The sequence below is a fragment of the Sciurus vulgaris genome (genome assembly GCF_902686455.1).
Source record: "Sciurus vulgaris genome assembly, chromosome: 1".
Taxonomy (NCBI): Eukaryota; Metazoa; Chordata; class Mammalia; order Rodentia; family Sciuridae; genus Sciurus; species Sciurus vulgaris.
The window spans coordinates 41,816,572-41,833,756 of NC_136461.1; the positions used below are offsets into that span (position 1 = coordinate 41,816,572).

The 17,185-nt window shown below is 44.3% G+C and overlaps 1 protein-coding gene across 1 annotated transcript; it reads left to right on the top strand.

The window, feature by feature from the left end:
* Nucleotides 1–2,208: 2,208 nt before the first annotated feature.
* Nucleotides 2,209–9,577, top strand: GPX7 (glutathione peroxidase 7). Its single transcript, XM_079142457.1, has 3 exons — nucleotides 2,209–2,558; nucleotides 7,469–7,730; nucleotides 8,768–9,577. The coding sequence occupies exons 1-3, from the start codon at nucleotides 2,424–2,426 to the stop codon at nucleotides 8,929–8,931; spliced, it is 561 nt and encodes a 186-aa protein (XP_078998583.1). The 5' UTR covers nucleotides 2,209–2,423; the 3' UTR covers nucleotides 8,932–9,577.
* The last annotated feature ends 7,608 nt before the right edge of the window (nucleotides 9,578–17,185 follow it).

Sequence of the window (17,185 nt, forward strand, 5' to 3'; positions counted from 1 at the left end):
TAGGAGAGGAGAGAAGAACCCAACAAAGAAACTTAGAATTTAGGAACATTTTGCTATTAACATTATTCATATTTATTAGAAATGTCCACCTAACTGGATTTTAACAACAAATAGGTTGTCCAAGCATGCAAAACCACTAGTTGTGTGAAGCAGAGCTTGAGAAGTCCTGGTTATTGGGACACAAAGGAAAAGCTGAGTAAAGGGGCAGATGGCAGGAAGGGAGAACAATGATTTCGCAGGAGCAGAGCAGGGAAGAGGGATCTGTTAAACAGCTATTCCCATCACAGGCTGTGGGCTCCCACTAGAGAGCGGGAAGAAGGAATAGGAAGGGCAGGGGGACTTTACTTATGCCTTGATCCTTTCTGAAGCACCCTTTCTCCTATTTTCCACCTTTTCTAACAATGTAGCCTGCTCCTTGAAGAGCAAGACTACCTTGATGATGGTGCAGAAAGACCTCACGCTCCAAAATCTAAACACCTGGGTTCAAGTCTTATAAACTATGTGAACTTTTGCTCAATTTCAAACCTTTTGCTTACCACTGCCTGGAGAGTGACTTGGTATTCAAGGCCCTTCCCATCTGGTCCCTCATGATTCCTGCAGCCTTATCTGCCCCACACCCTATCTCATCCCAAACAACCAAGCCCTTCTCTCAGGCTCTGAGCCTTCTGGCTGACATCTTTGCCTTTCACCTCCCCAGCCTCCAGAATTCCCATTCCTCTGTCAAGACATGATTTTTCTGTCACCACCTCTGGCCTCAAATCCCTAAAGCTTCCTCTACACCAGCATCTGGACCACATCTGCTCTTGCCCTTTCTGGTCCACTCACCACAGGAGAACCAGAAGGATCTTTCTACAGAAAAAAAAAAAAACAAAAAACAAACAAACAAAAAAACTTCATCTCTTGGGTCAAAGACCATAATCTTTACTGTGGTCCACCAGGCTCTGTGCAATCTCACTCCTGCCTGCCACTCCCCCTCCCCTGCTCCCCTCACATCCTTTGTTCTCTCTGCTTCAGTCAAACTCAAAGTAGCCATCCTTGTTTCTCAGTGCACCGTATTTCTCTCACACTCAGGACCTTTGCATGTTCTTCCCTGCTTCAATCTAATTTCTACTTATTCATCTGAGTTCAGTTCAAACCTCCCTTCTCATTTGAAGCCCTCAATCCTAAGCTAGTTTGGTGGTACTTATCATAATAGTAGTGATAGAACCAGTTAGGAATATTTACTGTCTGTCTCTCCTGGGTAGGGTCCATGCCTGTCTTGTTCATCACTGCATAAGAAGCACTTAGAGCAGAACATGGCACAGATTGGGTACTCAGGAAGCGTTTGTTGAATGAATCCAGGACTGCTTAGTCTTTAACATATTATACTCAATCCAGTTACCTGGCTTCTCTTACACCAGCCTGTGAGTTCCTGGAGGGGTAACATAGGGTCAGCACCCAGCCCTGTGTTTGGCCCTTAATGGGCGCCACAGAGGTTTTCTGAGCCTGGGAAACACTGTGTTGTGCTGCCCAGATCCCTGTCACTGAAGACTTGGGAGACCAGCTGCTGGGAGTACTGTTTAGCATGAAGTCTTTAACTGTCAGCCCCTCCAAGGTTAGTACTATCTTAGCTCTTCCCAGCCAGTCCCAAATCCAATGATGGATAAAGGTAAGGATATAAAGGCCTGGCTCTCTTAACTCATCCGCACACAATTCTGATGGGCCATTCTAGCTTCAGAGTCCCTGTTGGGTCAGCCAGGAATGTCCTCAGGCCTGCATGGAGCTCTCCACTTCTCCCTCTGCCAGTCCTTCCACAGCTGTTGATCCCAAGGGTGCTCCCTCCGGCAGCCTCTGCACTCTCCCATCTCCACCTCAGATCTGCTTCCTAGGAAACCCACCTCTCTGAGCTGTCACTTTCAGGGAACATTAGTTCATTTACCTAAAGTTTGTAGGCATCATTCAGTTGTGAAAGTGTTTCACATCCACTTTTCTATTAAAGTACAGCACTCCCATTCGACACTGACCAGGTGGGTCAGGAACGGAGGCTAGCCCTACTAAATAGGTGGAGAAACTAAATAGGAGGCCTGGAGGGATGGAGTGACCAGCCTAAGGTGGTGCACTAATTAGAAGGTAAGCCCTCTGACTCAGATTTTTGTCTCCTTTTCTACCACGTCCTGGAACAAGAGGGAGGCTCATAAGCGAATTCTGGTCTCAGAGGTCAGAATCCTGAGACCTCGGCTCTGGGATGGGGGCAGGCGGGCGAAGTCTGAGGCTCCCTCAGAACAGCTAGGGAAACTGAGGTCCGGAGTTCCGCGCCACATCGCCTGCCGAGGAGAACGGGAAGGGGGCGCGTCCTGCCTCGCGGGCCGCCTCTTCCCGCCCCCCAACGCCGGGTCCCCCGCCTCGTCTTTGCCCTCGCAGCGCCGCCACCTCCGAAGCGAGTCATGGGGGCTGCCGTGGCGGCGGCGTGGCTGCTCCTGTGGGCCGCGGCCTGCGCGCAGCGGGAGCAGGACTTCTACGACTTCAAGGCGGTCAACATCCGGGGCAAGCTGGTGTCGCTGGAGAAGTACCGCGGCTCGGTGAGTGAGCGTGCGACGCGGGGCCCGGGCGCCGCCCTGGCAGGGCCTGGGGCGACCCGCGACTGCCGGGGTGGCTGCCCGCCGGGCGCTGGCTTCTCACCCCGACTCCCGCACTCCCCGGCCCGGGCGCTGCGCCCCACTGCCCTTCGCCTGCTGTGACCCGCGACTACGTGGCACGGCCCTGGCGCGCAGTGAGAGCCGCGCAGCCAGCACTCCCACTGCCTTTGGGCACCCGGGTCGCAACCTCGCCAGGAAGGTGGGTGCCCTGGCCCAGGCTTTGTTTCTCGCGAGTGGAAAAAAGTAACCCTCGCCTCACGAGGCCTTTGCCTCTCCCATTCCCAGTTTCTGCGTCTAGAACCGAAGAGGGAGTTGCTGATTCTGAATCCAACGAAAACACTGTGGAGATGAACGTGCAGCGCAAAGGGAGTTAGCTTTTAAAACGTACGGGATCCTGACGGGAACCCATGGCCCAGAGAGGGAAGGCATGTGCACAAGGCTACACAGCACTAAAATCGACCCAGAGTGGAAGGGAACCCTACCCCCCACCCCCATCTTGTGGTCCTCTGTGGACAGACTCAGAGGGCAGTTTAGGTTGAGATACTAATCCTGGGTGAATTGGCCTCTTTACTAAGAGGGAATCTCTGGGTTCAAAGATGATTTAAGACAGGAAGTGTGTGTGGATTGAATCTTTGAAATAAGAGTGGATTTTAAGTCGGGCGCGGTGGGGCACACCTGCAATCCCAGCGACTCCGGAGTCTGAGGCAAGAGGATCGCAAGTCCGAGACCAGCCTCAGCAATTTAGAGGCCCTAAGCAACTTAGTGAGACCCTGCCTCAAATTGAAAAATAAAAAGGACTAGGGATGTAGCTCAGTGGTTAAGTGCCCCTGGGTTCAACCCCTGGTTCCGGGGGAAAAAAAAGAATTTTAGCAAGACAGAGCGTTCCAGACAAAGAGAACTGCCCAAATCAAAGCTCCTAAGCAAACCGCGAGAAGGGGAGGGGGAGGGGCAGGAAGCTTTCGAGCAGTTGGGCTTGAGTTTAAATCCGGACGCTGAGGATGGTAAAAGGGGCAGCCTAAGGAGTTAAGGAGGCCTTGAAGGCTGCCTTCAGAGGTCAAGATGTTACACCGATTTGAGCAAGAACCTCCAAGTCGGGCTGCGGTTGTGACTCAGTGGTAGAGCGCTTGCCTAGCACGTGTGAGGTGATGGGTTTGATCCTCAGCACCACATAAAAATAAATAGATAAAGGTATTGTGTCCATCTACAAGTAAAAAATATTTTAAAAACAAACAACAACAAAAACTCCATGATATTAAAAAAAAGTGGGGGGGAACCGAACCTCCAGGTCTTCCTTAGCACGTGCCTGGCGGCCCTGGTGTAGAAAAGTGGGAGTTGGACTCTAATGAACATTTGAGTCCATCATCCATATTTGGATGGACTACACCAAAGTGGCTGTCAACATGCTTTTTCTTGATAGCAAGACCATTTTTTTTGGGGGGGGGGATTTGCTGGGGATCGAACCCAGGGCCTTGTGCTTGCAGGCAGGCACTCTACCAACTGAGCTATACCCCCAGCCCTGCAAGACCATTTTTAGTAACAAAAGTACTAACAAAATCCTTGAAACTCTCAATTATGCTGGGGGTCCTGGAGACAGTAGTTCCTGTCCTGATTGCCCCAAGGGGTGATGTTGAGTTTTAAATGAAATGAAACTGTGGAAGCATTTGGTAAACTGTAGAGTGCCCTGGCCCTGTGTTGGTGGATCTCAGCAGAAATCTCATCCAGGAGTCAAGGCAAGAGCAAATAAGAGCATTGCCCATTCCTGTTCAGGCCTCCCCATCCCACTGGTGCAGCTCCCAGAGTTCCATATTTAGCACCAGACCAATTCTGCTACTCATTTATTCATTGTGCATTATTCAGCACCTACTAGGTACTAGGTAGTTGGCCAGGCCCTGTAGTTACCGGGGTAAATAAAGCAGGCAAGTTTCTGCTTCAGTAGAGCAGATATGAGGAGGAAAGAGACTACAAACAAGGAACTGAAAAATGAACAAGGTAACTTCAATTAGTAATAACTACTAAGACAAAAATAGAGCAATATTTCACAGTTACTAAGGGGTAGAGTTAGAATTTGAGCCCAGGCAGTCTAACTCCAGAGTTTACGCCCTTAATTGCTAAATTTAAAGGGAAATCAGGAAACAATCAGTCTAGGAAAGCTGTAAATGGTATTATGCCTTATCCCAGCTTGTTGCTGCTTGGGCAATATGCTCATTCATTCATCTACAAACATTTACTGACTCCTACTGCACCCTGGCACTGAGTCCAGTCCTGGTAGCAGCCATGAGCAAGATTAACACGGTTTATGCCCTCAAGTTAACTGGGTCACAGTTATTTAGCCATGTTGACTATGGATGAATGACGTCTTGGGAATGTGCTTGCTTCCTGTGTGGGGTTGTGTACCTATAGGCCTAAGTGTAATATGTGTATGAATGGTATATTTGCTTACTTGCTTCTATGTATATATCTGAGTCTATGTTTGTGCTTGTATGTATACATATGTAAATTATCTGTGTGTATTTGGGTGTGTTTGTGTTTTGATTTCTAAAGACCAAACTTTTTGGTTTCAGAACTAGAAACAAGTTCTACCCACTTCCAAAAGAGCAGGTAGACCACACATGGTGTAGGTTAAAAATAAGCAACCTTTAATACTCTCATTATTTGGGGATTCAGCAGGGAAGAATGTGGGAAGCCCCTAACTGAGGAAGGCAGTTAAGAGTCCCAGTTTTTCACCATTCCAGGTAGAGTATAACCTGTGTTGACTGCAAATGAGGGTTCTTATAGTTTTTGGCCCCAGGAAATCAATCCTTCCTCATTTGGTGGAAGCTGGGGAGAGGAGTTATTGCTCAGTGTTTCAGTCATTTAGACCAGTGGTTTCAGCTAGGGGTGATTTTGCTTCCCATGAGAACATTTTGCATTGTAAGGAAATATTTTTGATTGTCAAGACTAGGCATCTAATAAGTGGAGGCCAGGGATGTTGTCAAACATCCTACAATGAACAGGATGCCTCCCACTACAAAGGATTATCTGGCCTATAATGCCAATAGTGCTGAGGTTGAGAAACCCTATCTAGCCTGAGCAATTTGTGCCTGTGCTTATCCAGTGCTCCAGACTGCCGCCTGGGAAGGGGCCCTCTTTATGGGACCAGCTGGTATAATCCAAGCTCTCTCAAAAAGCAGCCAGTGGGGGCTGAGGGTGTAGCTTAGGGGTAGAGCACTTGCTTAGCATGTGCAAGGCCCTGGTTGAATCTCCAGTTACCCAGCTTTATATTTATTGCCTAAGCCTTTAATAAAATTAGGGATTAGTCTTTTATGGTTTAGAGATGAGGTGTCCTTCCAAAAGCTCATTTGTGAGACAATGCAAGCAAGTTTAGAGGTGAAATGATCAAGTTAGGAGAGCCTTAACTTAATCAGTGCATTAATCCACTTGAATGGATTAACTGAGTGGTGAATATAGGCAGGTAGGGTGTGGCTAGAAGAGATAAATTACTGGGAGCATGACTTTGGGGTATATATTTTGTCCCTGGTGAGTGGAGAAGTCTCTCCCTGCTTCCTGGTGCCATCTTCTGAGCTGCTTTTCTCTGCCACACACTTCCACCATGATGTTCTGCCTCACCTTGGGTCCAGAGCAATAGAACCAGTTGTCTATGAACTGAGACCTCTGCAACTGTGAGCTCCAAATACACTTTCTCCTCTAAAATTGTTCTTGTCAGGTCTTTTGGTCACAGTGCTGAAAAAGCTGATTTAACAAACACATCTAGTGATCCAAGAAAGATGTATTTCTTTACTGGAGGGAATAAAAATGGGATTGACCTGGGATCCCAGGGTATTTTTATCCAGAAAACCTGTATCTGTCTCTGTACCATGCAGGTGTTTATGTGTGTGTTATTTATTCAGCAGACACTTACTGAGGCTTCTTCATATACCAACCCAGAGAAGAAGCGTACCTGGCTCCTATCCTCAGCAGATTTCCATTCTAGAAAGGAAGCCAAAACATGAAGGCAACTATAGTGTAGAGAGTTGAATGCCAGCTGACTGAGCCAAAAATTGAACCCAGGTGTGCCTTTCTACTTTCCCACATCACCTCCAGGTGTGCTCACCAGTGTGTGTGTGACTTTGTGCTGTTTGTGAGCATGTGCGTTCTTTGCTAATGCATGTTTGTATGGTAGAGCATGTGTGAACCCATTTATGTGTATAGTGTATTTTTTAAAATATTTTCTTTAGTTGTATATGGACACAATGCCTTTATTTTACTTATTTTTTATGTGGTGCTGAGGATCAAACCCAGTGCCTTACATGTGCTAGGCAAGTACTCTACCACTGAGCTACAACTCCAGCCCCTGTATTGTGTACATATACCCACACGTGTTCATGTATATATACACACTTCCATTAACCCATGCATGCTTGATTCCATGTGTGCCTGTGTGTGCTTATGTACATGTATATGTGAGATACATACACATAAATAGTACACTGTGTGCATATTTATTGCCTAAGCTTTTAATAAAATTAGGGATTAGTCTAGTGATCAAAGAAAAAGGCATTTGTTTGCTGGAGGGAAGGGAACAAAAATGAGATTGTACATATGTACATAGTGGGGTTTTTATTTTTGTTTGTGGTGCTGGAGATCAAACTCAGTGCTGCGCACGTTCTAGACACACACTATACCTCCAAATTTCATCCCCAGCCCCATTGTGTTCTTATATGTGTGAGGGGACGTTAATTGTTGGGGGCATCACATATGTGAGCATGTTGAGGGTGTGTACAAGTACATGCCTGTTGAGGGTGTGTACAAGTACATGCCTTTCACTGGGTTGTGTATGTGTGTGGGCTTTGTTTTCTTTTCTTTTTACCATCCAGGTGTCCCTAGTGGTGAATGTGGCTAGTGAGTGTGGCTTCACAGATGAGCATTATCGAGCCCTGCAGCAGCTGCAGCGGGACCTGGGTCCCCACCACTTCAATGTGCTTGCCTTTCCCTGCAACCAGTTTGGCCAACAGGAGCCAGACAGCAATGGGGAGATTGAGAGCTTTGTCCGTCGCACCTATAGTGTCTCTTTCCCCATGTTTAGCAAGATTGCAGTCACTGGCACTGGTGCCCACCCTGCCTTCAAGTACCTGACTGGTGAGTCCTATCCCTTCTTGCCCTCACCTTCCCTCTCAGCTGGCTGAAGCCATGGCTCTCCAGGCCACAGAAGCCACTGGCTAGCTTGGTAATGTGGGCCCCCTTTCCCTGACTCTCTCAGGTGGGTTGATGTTTTATCCAATACTAATCATTAAGTTAAGTGGGGGAGGGCCAACCTGAGGGGGACTTCTGCCTAAGAATATCTCCACACTTGGTGCCTTGCAGCTGTTCCTCAGGGCGACTCCTAAGGACTTCTCTAGGGTTCTGTTTTCACATGCATGGGCTCCTAGAAGGAGATTGGCCCTCACACTTTAGTCCATGTGGATTAGTTGAGTTTATGGACTTAAGAGGAGACACCACGAGGATGCCACATGCTTGGAGAAGGCTGACCAAGATGGCTGACAGGCATTTCCTGCCCTGAGCCAGAGGCAAAGACCATGGGAGGAAAACCTGAGCTAAACTACCAGATTGCGAGTGTTTCAGAGTAGATCGCTTCTCTAGCCCTAAAAAACCTCAGAGCCACAAAAGGGGCTCATGGGCCAAGCTTTTCATGATCCTATTACTTCCCTTAGGCCTTTTTCCTCCTTTGGGGGCTCCATTTTTGCTTTCTTTCACTCCATGCTTCTGGTTTCTTTGTATCTCTCACCATAACCCCACCACCACACACTCCCCTGTAGGAGTAAATAAGCAGCAATAGTGAAGCAAACAAAATGTCCCTTACCAAGGCAGGTTTATGTTTTCCTTCTCTGGTCAATCCCAATGTTTGCTTTTCTCCTGTGTGTTTTTGTTAGTTCTTTCCCAGTTCCCATGATCATAGATAAAATTTGACCTTGCTTTTAGAAGCACCAAGGGAGACCTACTGAAGCAGCACCCCCAAACCTTCCAATGGTTCTAATACAACCAGACCCAGGAGGTTGAGGATCAACCCAGAGGGTCAGGAAGGCAAAAGGACCCCAGGTTACCCAGCTAGCTGGTGGAATTCCAGGGGAGGATACACAGAGAAGCATACTTTGTTCACCTTCTTCCTTTTCCTCTAGAGACTTCTGGGAAGGAGCCCACCTGGAACTTCTGGAAGTATCTCGTGGCCCCAGATGGAAAGGTGGTAGGGGCTTGGGACCCAACTGTGTCAGTGGAGGAGATCAGGCCTCAGGTCTTGGCGCTGGTGAGGAAGCTCATCCTGCTGAAACGAGAAGATTTATAACTGCCCTGCCTCTTCTCCCACCACCCATCCCACCCACCTGTGTATAGGTGACCAAAGCAAACTCAAATGGTGCTTCAAAGGGAAAGACCCACTGATTCTCTTTCCTTCATTCTTATCCTACCTGATTCTCTTTCCTTCATTCTTATCCCACCTCCCCTTTTATTCTCATAAGGGGAAAATTCTAGTATTTTGATTATTTGAATCATAGAGCCACCAGTAGGAACTCCTGGCCAATAAGAGCTCTTGGCAGTGAATCACTAGTCAATGAAGACATGTGGCAAGTAGAAGCAATAATCTACCCTCCCAGGACTCTGGAAAATGGGGCCAGTTCTTACCTCACAGGGCTGTTGTGAGGATTAGGATGGAGCACCTGGGAAAGTGCCTTGGGCAGTGCCAGCCAAAAAGGAAGCATTCAATAAATGTGGGGTTTTTTTGCATATAAACCAAAAACTAGCTTGTGATTAATAAAAACTTATACCCAACATTAATTTCTACCCAATAGAAATCTAGGTCAGGGCTGGGATTGTAGCTCAGTGGTAGAGTGCTTGCCTATTGTGTGTGAGGCACTGGGTTCAATTCTCAGAACCACATATAAATAAGTAAAATAAAGGTCCATTAACAAATAAAAATATATTTAAAAAAAAGGAAATCTAGGTCAAACATTTATTTTTTGTTGTTTTCCTTTGTGTATTATTATTATTATTATTTACAAGAGAAACAAGTCCCTGGGCTGGGGATGTAGCTTAGTGGCAGATCACTTGCCTGACAGCATATGTGAAGCCCTGGGTTCAATCCGCAGAACCTTAAAAAAAAAAAAAAGCAAATTCCTTGTAAAAAAAAAACAATAAAAAGAATAATATAAAATAAAAGTTAATCCCAGTAGCTCCAGAGGCTGATGCAGGAGGATCTCGAGTTCATAGCCAGCCTCAGCAATGGCAAGGTAAAGCAACTCGGTGAGACCCTGTCTCTAAATAAAATATAAAATAAGGCTGGGAATGTGGCTCAGTGGTCGAGTGCCCCTGAGTTCAATCTCTAGTACCAAATAAAATAAAAATTAAAGTCTTCCCCCTCAATTTCCTATACTCTCACTCCCTGGAAGTAAACACAGTCAGCAATTTGGTACAAAGACTTCCAGACCTTTTTTTTTTTTTTTTTAAATCAAGCCAATAATTATTGCCCTATAAAAATTTACAGACCAAAAGTATACTACTACTACAACAATAACAACAAAAGTAAAATATATAAATAGGTAATTCACAGAAGAATACAAATACCCAATGAGGACATGAAAAGATATTCAGACTCATAGGTTATATAGATTTTTGAAATGATAATACTCATTGTTGGTAAGGATATGGGGAAGGGGGCATTCATATAAACTGTTGAGAGGACAATAAAATGGAACAAGGTTGTTTTGGTGATCTTTTATTTTATCCCCTTGATACTGGGGATTAAACCCAGAGGTGCTTTATCATTGAGCTACATCCCCACAAGCCCTTTTTATTTTTTATTTGGAGACAGGGTTTCACTCAGTTGCCCACGATGCCCTCAAACTTGTGATTCTCCTGCCTCAACCTTCCAAGTAACTGGGATTACAAATGTACACCACTGCATCTGACTGGAAATATCTTTTAAAACAAAATCTTCATATCCTTTGATCCATCATTTCCCCTTCTAAAAGACACCCAAACTGTATATGTATATATAAAAATAGTATGTATGTATACCATTCATAAGAGTGAAATTTGGGGTATAACCCATATGTTCATCAAAATGGGTCTGATAATGTTACAAATCTAAATGATAAACTAATACAAAGGTTAAAATGAATGGGTTAGATCTGTATAAGCTACCATAGAAAGTTGTCCAAAAGTGAAAAAAGGGCAAGTTGTAAAACAGAATGAACACATGCACATGCATATACAAAAGCAATATGAACAAGTACAATATTTTTATTAAATGTTAAGTGAGAGGGAAGAGTATAGACTAAACTGAATGAAAGTTGTCTATGAGGGAGGGGGGTGAGATAACAGGAGTCGTTTTTTAAAATATTTCTTTAATGTCTGAATTTTGTATATAAAATATATGCTTCACTTTTACACAAATATAAAAAGAGGCAGCTAAATACTGGGGTGAAGGTCAAGGTCACTAATCAATAATTCATCTTCCAAGCAGATTTCTCAAAGTCTGGAGATTCAGATTTAAGTCCCAGCTATGCCCTGACTCACAGATAGCAAATTGTTCCATCTCTACTATGTTTCATTTTCCTACTGGACAACTAAAGGTTCCAACTGTACTTACAGTTCTCACAGTCTCCCTTAATGGTCCTCAAAAGCTGTCCAGAGTAGAGTGAAAGTTACCTGTGGGTTGACCACAAGCCTTGCCATGTGGCCTCCAGCCTGCCCTCCATACACCCTGCTCCAGGCTCCAGTTCTGCACATGCTCATGTGCACACACACACAATGAAACCCAACTGTCACCGAAGTATTTGTGATGGGCATCTCAGAACCACATACCCCTGAGTTACCTTCCTCCATCTATACCCACTGTCTCCACAATCCATATTTGTGCCTTACTTTGCTCTGTTCACCAAAGCCATCTCTTAGCTCCCTATTGTGAATCCAATGAACATCTCTGGTATTCTACTTAAACTCTCAGCCACACTGGACATTGCTGACAATGTGCTTCTCTTGACACATTCTGTTCTCTAGGCTTTTCTGCCACGGTCTTCTCCCTTCTGTCTCTGAGTTCTCTTTTCTTCTTGGCGTGCATTGATGTCTTTTCCTTTTCTACCCATCCTTCTCTGTTGGTCTTACCTGAGGATCTAGGCTAGCTCTTTTCTTACTCAATGTGTTCTTCTGCTACAGCCACCTCATTTTTTCCTTTTGACCACCATCTATGCCCTGATAACACCAAGGTCTCTATCTTGTATCTATGCTGAACCCATGTCCACCTGCCTATCTATAAAGACACCTCAATTCAACAGGGAAGAATTAAACTCATCACCCTGGCCTGACACACCTGCCTCCCCTTCCACCCAGCCTTTGCACCCCTAAGCTTTGCTTTCACACACCATTCACTTGCTGACTTTCTCATTTACTCACTCAGTCACCTCTCTGTTTACACTGTTGAAGCAACTACCCTCCTTTCCCTCTCCTCTGCACAGTACCTGGCCCTAGCAGAGTAAACTGAATTACGTGGTAAGCATTTTGAGCACCAACATCATACCTGTCTTTGTTTGGAGCCTATCTGGAAACCAATGATAAGCAAACCACTTCCCCAGAAACTTGGAGTCCAGCTGAGGATTCTTATTTCCAATCATTCCTGTAGACTTTTCCAGCTTTCTGCTACTTGCATGTCCCTCCTAACACAAGTTAGAATCCCCTAAAAAACATCACTCTGAGTTCTTATCAACTGTCACTTTAGTCATTGGTTAACTAGTATCTGCTAATATCTTGGCTTTAAATTAATCCCTTGGTTACCAGCTAACACTTGAGTAGTTAATATTTATCTACTAATACCTTAACTATCTTCTAATACCTTGTTTAAAAGCCAGATACTTCATTTATTAGATTCTATCTTAGCGCTTGGTAAACTAGTTAGTAACTACTTAGTAACTTAGTAAACTACTAAGTCCTAAGTTATAACCTAATAAACCTATTTGTTAAGCCTCTATTATTAATCAATAGTTTAGTTACTTGCTTGAATCTTATTACTGATATCTTAGCAATTTGCCATTAGAGTTTTCCCTTATTTGTAGATTATGTTCCAAGACTGCCAGTAGATGCCTGAAACCAAGGATAATTCCAAAACCTATGTATAGTATGTTTTCTCCTATGCATACCTGTGATAACGTTTAATTATGAAGTATGCACAGTAAGATATTAATAAAACAACCAATAATAAAATAGGTTGCTAATTAAAATATACTGTACTAAAAGTTAGGTAAGTGTGTTCTCTCTTTCTCTCCCTCTCAACCTCCACAGAGCAGATAGCACATATGGCATGGATATGGTGTACAAAAGGTTAATTCACATTCTGGGCTGGATGACTAGGCTGGCTTAGGATTTCATCCTGACTCAGAATGACAATTTAAAACTCATGAAGTGCTTGTTTATAGAAATTTCCATTAATATTTTCAGACCACAGTTGACCAAGAGTAACTGAAACTGTGGAAAGTGAAACCATGGATAAGGGGGGTTATTCTAGACCATGCGGGGATTCCCTGGAGTCTCATGGCCAGAAGAGACATTCATTCATCAACATGGTTGTGTTTTGTTGTTGTTGTTGTTACCAGGGATTTAACCCAGGGGTGCTTTACCACTGAGATACATCCCCAGCCCCACCACCCCTTTTATGTTCTTGCTAAGTTGCTGAGGCAGGCTTTGCATTTGCAATCCTCCTACCTTAGCCCCTTGAACGCGGGGATTACAGGTGTGCGGCACCACGCCTGACTTATCAACATATTTGAGCACTGCCTATGTATCAGTTTCTTGCTAGGTTCTGAGGATGTATCAGTGAGCAAAACAAACATGTTCCCAGCTGCCGTGGTGCTTAGAGAATAGTGGAAGGACAAACAGTAAGCAAATAATTACACCAATTATTTTGTAATTACAATTATGATAAGCTCCAGGAAGAACAGGGAGTCATGCACATGTATTAAAGTGACACTTGACCTATTCTGGGGTTCAGAGGAAACTTCCCTGAAGAATGACATTAAAGCTGAGAGCTGCAGTGTTAATAAGAATTAGTAAAAGGGAAAAGGGAAGTCCTAGGCAGACACACAAACTCTAAGTTTTTTGGGCAAAAGCTCTAAGGAAGGAAGCAGCTCAATATGATGGAGTCAGTGCTACCTGGAGCCAAGTGATAAGCAGAAGAGCTGGAGAGATAGGCAGGGGCAAGTTCATGCAGAGCCTTGTGTTCTAAGTAAGAAATGACAGTGACGTGACTCAGCGTGACAAAACTGGTTTTCTGTACATGTGGGAAAACCTTTCTTACAGCCTCAAATCTGAAAACCAGAAATAAGCCTTAAAACAGAGGTAGACATTGAAGTACTGATAGGAGAAGTGGGCTCCTCTGGGAGCTGCCTGGAGAACAGGCCACTATGGGGGGGTGAGCAGACCTGAAACCTCCCAGCTTCAGCAGGGCCAACCTGAATCCCTACAAATCACTTGCTTTCACACATTCCTGGGTCCTGCTGGAGCGGTTACATTGCATTCCATATTTTAAGAAAGAAACACCGCCTTTGGTGTTCGAAAACTTTCGAAAACTTCTCCTCCTTCCCACATCTCCTTTAGTCCTCACATTTTATTTAGCCTTCACCTGTGGCTTCTGCCATTTTGTAATAGAGGATAAAGGTTTTTGTTGCTATAACAGCAACTCAAAGTAAACACCTTCTCAAAAAAAAGGTTATTTCTATCCCATGTGAAAGCCAGACCTTCACTTTGCTATGAATTCATCAGAATCCCAGGCTATGGGTCCTGCCATCCCTAGCATATTGCCATCATCTACAAGGTCCAAAATGGCTACCCATCTTAGCCATGTTCCTTTAATGTTAATAGGTATGTCTGACCCCTCAGCAAATAGTCACGGCCATACCCTGGCCACACAGAGATATCAAGTTTTTATTCTGTGTGGCCATGTATCCAGGTAAAAAAATAAGGGTTCCATTAACACAAAAAGGGAGGGGTGGGGATATAGCTCAGTTGGTAGAGTGCTTGCCTTTCTAGCACAAGGCCCTGGGTTCAATCCCTAGCACTGCAAAAAAAAAAAAACAAAAAAAAACAAAAAAAAAAACAAAACAAAACAAAACAACAACCACACACAAAAAGGGAGAACAAATGTTGAGGGGTGGGGTCAAGTAGTTGTCTCCACCCAATCAAAACTCAACATCTTTCAAATCTTTCCCCTCTGTTTTACCCTGCTGCTTTCTGCCTCAGTCTTTGAATTTGTGTTTAATTGGGTTCCTGTTAGAGTGGCCAAATCTCTACCCTAACAAAAATGGTGGAAGCCATAGAAGAGGGCTAAGATGGGGGGACTAAAGGAGATGTGAAGATTTATTAATCTTCCAGCTCCTTTTCTTGGCCCCAATTCCCTCTTCCAATTCATCCTTCACATTGCAGGCTGAATGATGTTCTAAAAATCACATCCAAGCACATTAACTTTCTGTTCCACTATGCCTCAACTCAAAAGGGCCTGCAGGTTCTCTTTTACTGCTTCCTCCCATTGCACAGGTGGAGGTTCCCTTCCTTGTCTTCACAGGGCAGTGTGCTTTATCTCTGTTGTATTTTCTAAGCATAACAAATACCTTGCCCATACTGGTATTCAAAACACCCCTTGTCCAGATCATTCATGTCTCTCTCTGAACGCCCCTGTACCTGCTAGGTTCCCCCTGAAAGACTCAAATCCACCTAGGAAGGGTTGACCATCCTCAGATGAGAAACCCCAGAGGACCTTCCTCTTAGCCCTTATAATGTGAAAGCTCTCATTTGATCCATGAGCAATTGAACCCTGTTCATCATTCTCCAGAGGGAGACGATCACAAGAGACCTGGTCTTAGATCAGTTGCATGGGACATATTTATATTTAATTGGGTTCACAGTTTATCTGAAATCCAACTGTAACTGTTCATCTGTGTTTTACCGGCAACCCTAAGACAGGGTTGGCAACCATGGTGTAGAGTGCACTAAATGACCTAAAGGAAACTTTCAACCCTACAAAACAAAAATTCTAAGATTCTTCTTATTTGCCTAGGTCCTTCCAATGAGTTAAAAACTCTCCTTAGCATTACCATAAGAGAATAATAATTACAGGATAATTAATGTAACAAAAGGCCATACCCGCTTACAACTTGGATAATCTTGGGATAGACACCTAACCTGTTGAGCTTCCATTGCTTCAGACAGCCAATTAAATGACCAAAGTTTTTTTAAAAAAATTTTTAATGGACTTTTATTTGATTTATTAATATGTGGTGCTGAGAATCAAATGAACTCAGTGCTTTACCCATGTTAGGCAAGTGCTCTACCACTGAGCCACAACCCCAGCCCATGACCAAAATTTTATCTAAGTATTAGGTACTGTGCTAGATAGACTCTTCCATCCATGTGACCTTTCCAGCCAAGAAAGGTCAGACCTAAGAAAATCAGACAAAACAATGCATAAGATGACACTTTGTATGTGGAAATGGGATGTAATACATATGACAGCGTTCTCTTTAGTGTAGAAATGATGTCTGTGTTTTTCTTTGTTGACTGTTTTGGCTTGGATATGGTTTGATTGTGTCTCCCAAAGGTTCATGTGTTGGAAACTTGGTCCTCAGTGTGGCAGTTAAGATTGTGGGACTTTTAAGAGATGAGGCCTAGTGGGAAATGTTTAGGTCACTGGGGGTCACTGCCATTGGAAGAGATGAAGGTAGTTTTCATGGGATTCCTGGGTTAGGGCTTGTGAAAGTGTGGCTATTAAAAAAAAGACTGGCTACTCCTCAGCCTCTTTGGCTTCCTGTTTTGTGATGTGATCTTTTGCTTCTACATATTCTCCCACCATTGTGGTGTCATTCCATGGGATGATACAGCTAAAGGAGCCTCTCCAAAGCTAGTGCCAAGCTCTTTCAATGTTCACCTTCAAAACTGTGAGCTAAATAACTTCTTTATGAGTACCTAGCCTCAGATATTTCATTATAGCAATGAAAAATGGAGTAACACACTGACCCTTAGAGGGAAAGAAGCTTCCTTAGTTCGGTGATATCAAAGATGAAACAAAATGCCTAGACTCTAGAGTGTACAGCAGTGGTTCTTTCTGGGAATCAAACTCAGGGCCTTGTGCATGCTAGGCAAGCGCTTTACTGCTGAGTTACATCCCCAGCCCAGAGCAATGGTTCTTAACTGCGGGTGATTTTGCTTACCAAAGGACATTTGACCATGTCTGGAGGCATTTTTGGTTCTGACAACTGGGGAATGGATACTACTGACATCTAGTGGGCCAAAGATACTGCTAAACATCCTCCAATGTATAGGACTGCTTCCTACAACAAAGAACCATCTGGCTAGAAATGTCAATAGGTTGAGAATTTCTGGTTTAGAGCACTGCAGAGTAGGATACACATCCCAGCTAGCTGCTTAGTATGTGGGTGACTCACGGGCAAAGTACTTTATCTCTCTGGAGCTCACAGTCCTCCTCTAGAACATGGGGGTAATAATGCCTAACTGATAGGTCTATTGTAATGACAAATGACAATATACTTAACATAGCGCCA